This window comes from Falco cherrug, chromosome 8 (genome assembly GCF_023634085.1).
Source record: "Falco cherrug isolate bFalChe1 chromosome 8, bFalChe1.pri, whole genome shotgun sequence".
Classification (NCBI taxonomy): Eukaryota; Metazoa; Chordata; class Aves; order Falconiformes; family Falconidae; genus Falco; species Falco cherrug.
Window position 1 is genome coordinate 59706276 of NC_073704.1, and position 8479 is coordinate 59714754.

General features: G+C 54.4%; 1 protein-coding gene across 1 annotated transcript; it reads left to right on the plus strand.

Moving 5' to 3' along the window:
* The first annotated feature begins 3436 nt into the window (after window positions 1–3436).
* LOC129736698 (uncharacterized) lies at window positions 3437–6729 on the plus strand. The gene is made up of 2 exons (XM_055719438.1): window positions 3437–3793; window positions 5183–6729. The coding sequence occupies exon 2, from the start codon at window positions 5185–5187 to the stop codon at window positions 6172–6174; it is 990 nt and encodes a 329-aa protein (XP_055575413.1). The 5' UTR covers window positions 3437–3793; window positions 5183–5184; the 3' UTR covers window positions 6175–6729.
* Window positions 6730–8479: the final 1750 nt, after the last annotated feature.

Below are 8479 nucleotides of genomic sequence, written 5' to 3' on the forward strand. Positions count from 1 at the left end.
GTCCTTTGTGAGCTCTGCCAGGGGTTCTGTGGGACCAACTAGCACAGCTTCCACCAAAATAAAACTGATCTCCATATTTAAAAGATGGACATCAGCTGTTTCATAATGGCCCCAAAAATGAAAACTGGACTTCTGTGCCGTTGAGGTCTTCAGAGCAAAGGGAAGCAAACGCAGCTTCTCCAGGAGCTGAGCAGCCACCCAGTCTTCTGCACGGCACATTTGTGCTCTAACTGTGCTCCGCCTGGATTTATTTTCAGCATGAGGAGAGGTGGATCAGCAGCGTGGCACGTTGAGACCCCATTCCCCCTGCCAGCAATGCCAGGGGGCTTTGGAAAGAAGCTGTGCAAGTGAAGTACAATTCTTCTGCAAGGCCTGACTGGCACGAAACAGCTTGTTGGTTGTAATATGTAATGGCATTTGCACGGCTCGCTGCTTTCCTCGGTACAGATTTCTCAGATGTTCCAGCCACCACCAGCATCCCCAGGCCACCCTGCCCAGCTCTGGCTTCAGGCAGCCGCTGCGAGCGATGCGGCACCCTGGGCTGCTGGCAGCACTGGGGTTTTGTGGGACCGCGGGTAGGAGAAGGCTTCAAGTGATGGCAGCAGTGTCCTCACCGAGCCCTGCCACGATCCACAGCCCTCAGCTTCCCAGCCTCTTCAGGGGTGTGCCTAAAAGGGACGGCTTTGCATCAGCATTCAGGCACTTTAGGATGGCCAGGCTGGGGTCTGGATGTGTGTTTCTATAATCTAAAACGATGTATAGAAAAAAGCACGTTTACGAAGATACAAGATAACCTTATGCAGAACAGTAATATAAATTAAAAAATATTTATATTATTTCAAATAAATACCATGGCACCGAGCAGCCACCATGGTTCGCACTTTCTGAGACTTCAAAGTACTTTAAAAAATGTCTGCGCCGGCACCAAGCTCTCTGCCAGCCATGGGCAGCCGGCGCTGATGAGAGCCAGACTGATGAACCCGTGACACCAGCATGGCCTAGAAACTCCCAGCGAAGGCTCCCTGGAGTAATTTTCTGAGCTTAATTGAAATCCCAAGGAAACAGAGTGCCTAAATCAGTCCCGAGCCTTTTCAAAGCCTCCCAAAAGGACTCCACCCCTGTTCCCAGCTGGATGGAGAGCTCAGCTCCTGCACACAAGCTTTGTGCTAAATGGCAACGGGCTGCAGCAACCCAGCCCTCGCAGCAACCGGGGTTGCAAAAGACCAAGACATACCTGGTAATTTCCAGAAGACCTGTGTGCATCAATCACAGCATTTGTACAAGCAGCCGCCACCAGTCACTGTGTGAGCTGCAGTCAAGGCAACAGCTTTGGGTGCGACATTTCTAACTCAGCTCTGTTGAGTTAATACAAAAAAGGCTCATTAATGCTTCACGGGAATATCTTTGCTGTGTACTGTAGCAGCTGCTTGCTGTAATTCACAGGAGGTTAACAGGCGGGGGGGGGGGGTGTGTAGCGGGGGGTGTAATTAGAGAACACAAATCATCTGGAATCTGGCACAAATTGGGTCAAACCATTTTCCTGTCCTGAACTTTTAATGACAAACATGCAAGAGAGAAGCATCTCGCTGCACCGAGGCTTAGAGATGCTCAGGGTTGCACTAACCCCGTCCCTGGCCAGAGCTAACGCTTCAGCCAAGCCTGGCATTAACACCACTCCCTTCCTGACACGTGCTGACATGTTTTTAGATAGTGGCTTGCACCACAGGAGAAAGGTGTCACCATTGCCCAACCACACACCGGTCGCAATATTTGCTAGCTCACCGAAAAGCCCCATTTTTCTGCAGGCAGGGGTGTGGCAGGATTGCGTGCGTGAGCCAGTGGCCGTCCCTTGGGGGTGCTGGTGCCTTTGGGTGCTGCAGCTGCTCTGGGAGGAGGGAGGGCAGAGATGAGCAGAAGCAGAGAGGTGCCAAGCAGGGTAAAAATTGCTAAATAAAAAGAAAAAACCCAGTAATTTACAGAATTCACAGTTCTACCAGTTACTGGGAAAGCTTGAAAACAGCACCCTAAATGTCCCTTGGAGATGGGTTCATCAGAAAGGGAAGGGAATGGACCTTCAGTTTAGTGTCTTTTGCCCTGATTTTGGCAGCAGGCACAGCCTCCCAGCGCATGAGCTCCAAAACTGGGATGCCTTTCAAACTGGGATTTTGCTACTGCAGCCCGGGGCAGTGATGTCTGTGTCCCAATGCCCAGGGCTCAGCTGTGTCACCACAGGCACAAGCACAGCAGCAATGTGGTGGCATCATTGAGCTGTCACAGTGGTGCCACCAGGCCTGACCTGCATCCAGATGGTGAGCTCAATGCAGCTGCCCAGCTCCCCCAGTACCCACAGGGTGCTGGTTTGCCAAACCAGGCTGGAGGAGCTCTTTTCTGTACAGATTCATTACTTTGGAAAGCATAAGGTGATGTTTTCCCTCCCAAATACATATTCCTTGCAATATTCCAAAGCAAAAGTTATTTATGAAGCATCCTCATAGCCCTGGTGCCCCATCAGGTGGACGTTAGCTTTAGCCAGCAGCGCTGGCGTCACCCCAGAGACCCCATTTGGAGTAACAGTATTTTCCCCTAGAACACCCCAAATGGGAATTGACTTTGGTATCTATCTAGGGCTCCCAAAGATTAATTGGTTTGTTTATCCGAACATCAACAAGCTTCAAAAACGCCCAAAGGAGAGCTGGGATACACAAGTCTTTTAAGCTGCTTATTGCTTTCCACTGGAGATAAAAAAATGATCGAAGATGGAGATAGAAAGAGGCTGGATGATGAGCGTGGGCTCGGGTGCCCAAATCAGCCGCCAAAGCCAATTCCAGCCTCAAGGCTGGTAACACTGACAGCCTCTGCAATAAAGGGAAAGCAGCGATTTTTAATCTAGGGTCTCTGCTTTTCTCCCCACCCCTCCCAGCAGCGCGGGACAGGCGGCGGGGGTCCCCGGGTCCCGCAGGGATGCTGCGCAGCGCGGCCCCCCCGCAACCCGCAGCGGCCGGGGCGGCTCCCGCTGAGGGCGCTGCTGCGGACCAGGAGCAGAAGGACCTTCCGCAAAACGTCTGTCCACCTGCCCCGCGACCAGCGGCGGCGGCCGCAGGGGGAGGCCGGAGCCACGCGGGGTTGCGACCGGGTTGCGGCGCGTTAACGAGGCAGCGCCCAGCGCCCCGCACGGCCCGGGCTGCCCCGGCCCCTGCCCCTGCTCCTACCCCTGCCCCTGCTCCTACCGCCGCCCCGGCCCCTGCCCCTGCTCCTGCCCCTGCCCCTGCTCCTACCGCCGCCCCTGCCCCTGCCCCGGCTCCTGCCCCGGCCCCGCGCCCGAACGCCGCTGCGTGGCCCCGCTGGGCGGGGGCGGTGCTGGGGGCGGCGGGGGCGCTTAGAGCCGGCCCGGGGCCTCCGCAGGGCCAAGCTGCGGGCGGGGCGGAGCGGGGCGGCGGCGGGGCTGCGAGCAGCCGGCCCCTGGGCGAGCCCGGCACCCGCCCGCTCGCCAAGCAAGGCCGAGCAGGAGCGAAGGCAGCCCCGGCGGTGGCGGTGGCGGTGGGGGTGGGGGTCCCCCCCGGCACGTGCGGGCACTGCGGCTCCTCGGCGGCGCCGCTCCCGCACCGCACGGCGCACGGGCAGCCCGGGGCGGCGCAGGCCCGGCGAGGCCCGTCCCGCCGGGGAGGGGCCGGCCCTGCCCCCGGTGCCCGTGCGCTGCCCCGGTGCGGCCCGGCGGCGCTGCGCTGCGCTCCGCGGCGGGAGCAGGCGGGGAGCGAGCGGGCGTTGCTGCCCACCGCCCCGCACCGCACCGCAGGTAGGGGGGCGGCCGGGGCCGCTGCTGGGAGCCGGGGGGCGGCGGGCGGGGAGCGGGGCCGCGCCGGCGGGGGGGCACGGCAGGGGTCGCCTGTAAATCGGGAGGTTAATTCTCTCCCGATGCGGGGGGGGGCTGCCCGGCGAGGGGCGGCAGCAGCAGCAGCAGCAGCAGCAGCGAGCCTTCCTCCCGGTGCTGGCCGGCAGGGGAAGGCAGGAGCAGGCGGAACGGAGAAAGGGAAATAAAAAGGCCGTGAGGTTTCAAACAAGCCGCTGCCAGCCCAGCAGCTCCCAGCTCGCCTGGCTTCACCAGTAGCACCTGGGTTGCGCACCAGTACGAGCCAGCAGGGGCTCGGGGGGCGCTGCCCGCGGGGGGTCCCGGGCCCACCCGCAGCCGGTGCCACAGCGCCAGGTTTGTTGCCAGCAGTGACAGCAAGGCACTAAAACAGCTGGCGAAGCCCTTCTGCCTTTAATCGCACAACAAAGGTGTATCATGTTGGCAGATATTCACCTATTCCATTGTGGGGGGTAATTAAAAAAAAAAACAAACAACAAACCAGGAAGGGGGTGTGCGGCCGTTTCTGCCAGAAGGGAAGGTAAGCATAGCATAGGGAAGAGTATTTTGAGAAAAAAGTAAAAATCAGTACAGTTAGCAAACACTGCAGCATGAAATATTTGTAAAAAAGGTTTACCTGACTAGTGGGAGCAGTTTGGTGTAAATCTATCCTGAAAAGAGTTGAGGGTAACTATTTGAATATAAAGGGCATGTGTTAAATCCCTTTGACTCTACGTAAGCATGCAGAGAAGGATCTACCACCCCGTAACTACATGCATGAACCACTGGCAGAGACGAAAATGAACAAGTCTGTACATTATCACCTACAGCTCCTAGAAGAGATCAGCTGTATTGTCACTCTATTTACATGCTGCTCCCCACAGCGGTGGGTCAGCTCCTCTCCTGTTGAGTTCAGCTCTTGCCTGCTCACACACAACGTGAAGTCAGAGCCCTGTTACAGCAAGCAGACCAGCAAATAAGGGGAGTAGTTTCCCCCCTTGCTGCTACAACACGGACAGTGAGATGAGCTGGTGCACCTGCACCGCACTGCTTCATCTGCTGGCCCCTCGCACGGCTCCAGAAGGGAGCACCTATAATGCATCTTATATTTCCTTCTGCACATAGTCACTTGGCTTCTGTTATATTGGCTCTTTAGGAAGCCATGAATGTAAAAGTACTGCCAGAAAACTTTTAAAATGGAGTTTCTATAAACACCACTCTTTGCCACGAGAAAATATGGGGTGGCTCAGGTAGCATGGACTTTATAGAAACAAGCCTGGGATTTCTTTACTACAGCTGGCTTTCACATGCTGACCATGTCGGGTCTGTTCTTCGCAGCCATGGCACCCCGGATAAGATTGAGCCTTTCAAAGCCTCTCCCAACTATACGCGAAACCCACGAGGAAGCGATGGAAGATTCAACCAGCAACGCGAAGCGCACAAGCACTGCGGCCAGCCCAGACTCGTACTCCAGCGATGACTACATTCAATCCATCTGCCACCTTGCCAGGCCCACCTTCGCAGGCCTTCCTGAGAGCAGCCGTAAGGTTCAGGACAGAAAGACCCTGAAGAACCTTGAAGATGTGTGGTGGTCTCCATCCCGTGGGGGGATGCAGCAGGAGACATCAAAATGTAAATTGACCGATTTAATTTCAAACGTGGTGCCGCTGGGAAAAGCCATGCCTGCAGAAGGTGACTTCTGGCCCAGAGAGGACCCCCTGGCACAGATCTACACCTGTGCGGGGAAGCTCTGCTCCTCCAAGGCTTTATTGAATGGTAAAAGCTCCAGCACTGGTTACTCACGGTGCAACTCTTCTTCCCCAAACAGTGAGCTTCATCCCCCAACCATGAAAGAAAAAGCCACAGAGAAACCCAATTTTCCACGGGTGTTCAGTTTTCCGAGTCTTCCCTCCCCAAGATCAGTGCAGAAAGAAGCAGTCTGCTCAGAGCTGAGGTACCTCAGAAGAGAAGAGGGAACAGTTTTAGGGAATAACCACAGACAGAAAGAAAACGGCCCCGTGTTCGATAATGGTGGTGAGCTATCGGCATTTTCAGCCAGAGGGAAGCTGGTAGGAAACCCAGCCTTGCGCTGCTCTGTGAGAAGGCAGTCTTCTTTGTTCAACACAGCAGGCACCGACGAAAAAGAAGGGAGAGAAACTTCTCACTGTGACAAAAATGTAATGGGTGATGTCCCTGCTAAGCAGAGATACTCGGAGTGTTTCCAGGTACCTAAAAAAGCCATGCTCCATAGCTGGATTTCAGAGCACAGATGCATTTGGAAAGAAGCAAAGGTAAAAGCTTGCTTGCTCCCAGCCATTGCTGAAGTGTAAAGAAGTGACCGGTCAGAATAATTTCATTCACAATATACAACCACCCTGTGCTCTAGAAGCTCTCCCTGGAGTCCTTACACAGAAAACGGCTTGAATGTGCATGTAAGTCAGGCAGACTTTTGTTACCCATCATATCCCATCAGTGGGCAGAGGGACAACTCCAAGCCACATCCACTAAAGAAACAGCCGTTAGTTCTCATTTTGGAAAGACAAGAGTTCATCAAGCATCTCCCCCAGCCTCTTACTCAGAACTGCCCTGAGCATGGAGAAAAGCTAGAGAGGGTACAAACCCCATCTGGAGAAGCTCTGGAGAAGAAGTGGTCTGCTGGAACATCAAACTGCTGCTGTTTCCCAGCAAATGCCAAACAGCCAGGTGTTCCTTGCACTTGGGGACAGTTATTCTGAAAGCAACGTTTTGGCCACTGCTGGACAGCCCTGACTGCGCTCTCTGACACACACGGGTACCAGCAGACCCGTGAGAGATCCCTGCGCCGACACCAGAATACCCCTGGCTAGGTCACCTCTTAGTGCAGTAGCATAGAGAAATATTTTTTTTTTAAAATCATAACAAGTCTTTTATGAGGCTTTGCTAGAGGAGAATATTACAGCTCCTCCAGGTGGAGATTTGCCTGTTGCTTACCCTGGCACAGTTCTGTTACCTTTACTCCATGATTTACTCTTGGCAGGAGGAGAGCTAGGAGCCCTGGCTGGGCTTTGCCGTGCCCGTGCTGCGGCTGTCCTGGATCTCAGCTGTAAAAATGCAGGTGTCACGCTGGTCCCTGCCCCGTCACAGCCACACCAGGCCGCACGCCACGGGCACCCACAGTTTGCTGTGCGGGGGCAGGAGCCCTGTGAGCTCGCACTCAGCCCCGCAGGCTCCACAGCATGCCAAGAGCAGCTCTGGCTGAGATGCAGCCTGGGGACACTGGGCTGGCACTCACAGGACCAAAATGTGAAATAATAATTTCTGGGTTTCCCTTCATATCTGTTCTTCTGTGTTCCCACCTACCCGATTGTGATGACGATGCTTACCGTGCTTCGCCTGGTGCTGTGAGACTGAAACATGAAAAAAACCCCACATGTGTGTGTTATGACCATCCAGCACGTAACATATATAAAGCAATTCAGTTGATGTGAATGCTACGCGGGGTGTCCATAGGAAGAGAAGCATTGTGGCGAAGTCCAGGCATGGCGTGGTGAGCGCATGCCCGAGTCATCCCTTGCTGCGGTGCGGAGGCTTCTCCATCCAGAGAAGCTGCCTCGCATCGGCGCTTGCTCCTGCAGAGCCGCCTGCCGTGCCTGCGTTGGGTACCACGCTCTCTGTAGCCAGCCAAGAGAAGCAACTGAGAAAACGGCAAAGCAATAGTAGCCTAATTATTACAACTACTACTAGGAATACATCTTTTGGCACAGAGGAGAGCATGGGGACCAGGCTGTTTGTTCAACAGCAGCTAAGATGGGAAACACCACTGGAAAGTTGCAATTATAAAAATGCTCACAAGCAGTTTCTAAACCACCCTCGAGCAGATTAAATCAGAAGGCAGCTTCTGCTTAGTGCCAAAGTGAGTGTAAATATGCTTGAGGATCAAAAGGTGAACGTATTTGAGCTTCTCATTCTCACATCTCTTACCTCAAATATTTTTTTCTCCTGTTGAAACTCATTAGTGCTATGGAGCTGAACTGCTTCTCATCTTTGTGTTTTGAACTAACCACACAGCAAGAACAAAAGTGAAGGTGGCTCCAGCATTTATTAGAGCTGATGGAGAGAGTTGGATCAGGGAGGTGCCACCCCACTCTGCCTCCTCCACACCTTTCCCTCCCTTCTCAGGTTAGTGCTGGGATTTAAGTGATGCTTGTCCACATTGCCTTGATGACATTTTAATTTCTCTCCGTGTGAATACTTATGACACTAATGCCTAGCAAGTCTTGTGCCAACTGCATGTATCACTGCTTTTGACAGCGGAAACAAATAAAATCCTTACATCAAGTTGCTGTTGCCATTACTGCAGAACCACGGGTGGTCATTTTCAGTGCAGGGCTGGCCCACAGCATGTGGGCTGGTGACTTGCCACCCAAACACCTCCTCACCCCACCAGGGCACCAACAGAGCCAGCTCCCAGACTTTCCCCACACATCCAGTGCCTTGTAGAGCTTTTCTGCCCTGTCAGGGTCAGGCTCTCCATGCCCAGGGCCCAGGCAGTTGCTTCCCTTAAGGCCAGCCAAGCTGCGCATCAGCAGGTCCCCCAGGACAAGCGCTGCAGCTAAAATATTCAGCCTCATGGCGGGGGCACAAAAGGGCCTTTGC

Bases quoted from the DNA above. Each gene is read 5' to 3' on its own strand.
- LOC129736698 (XM_055719438.1), top strand. From the start codon at position 5,185: ATGGCACCCCGGATAAGATTGAGCCTTTCAAAGCCTCTCCCAACTATA.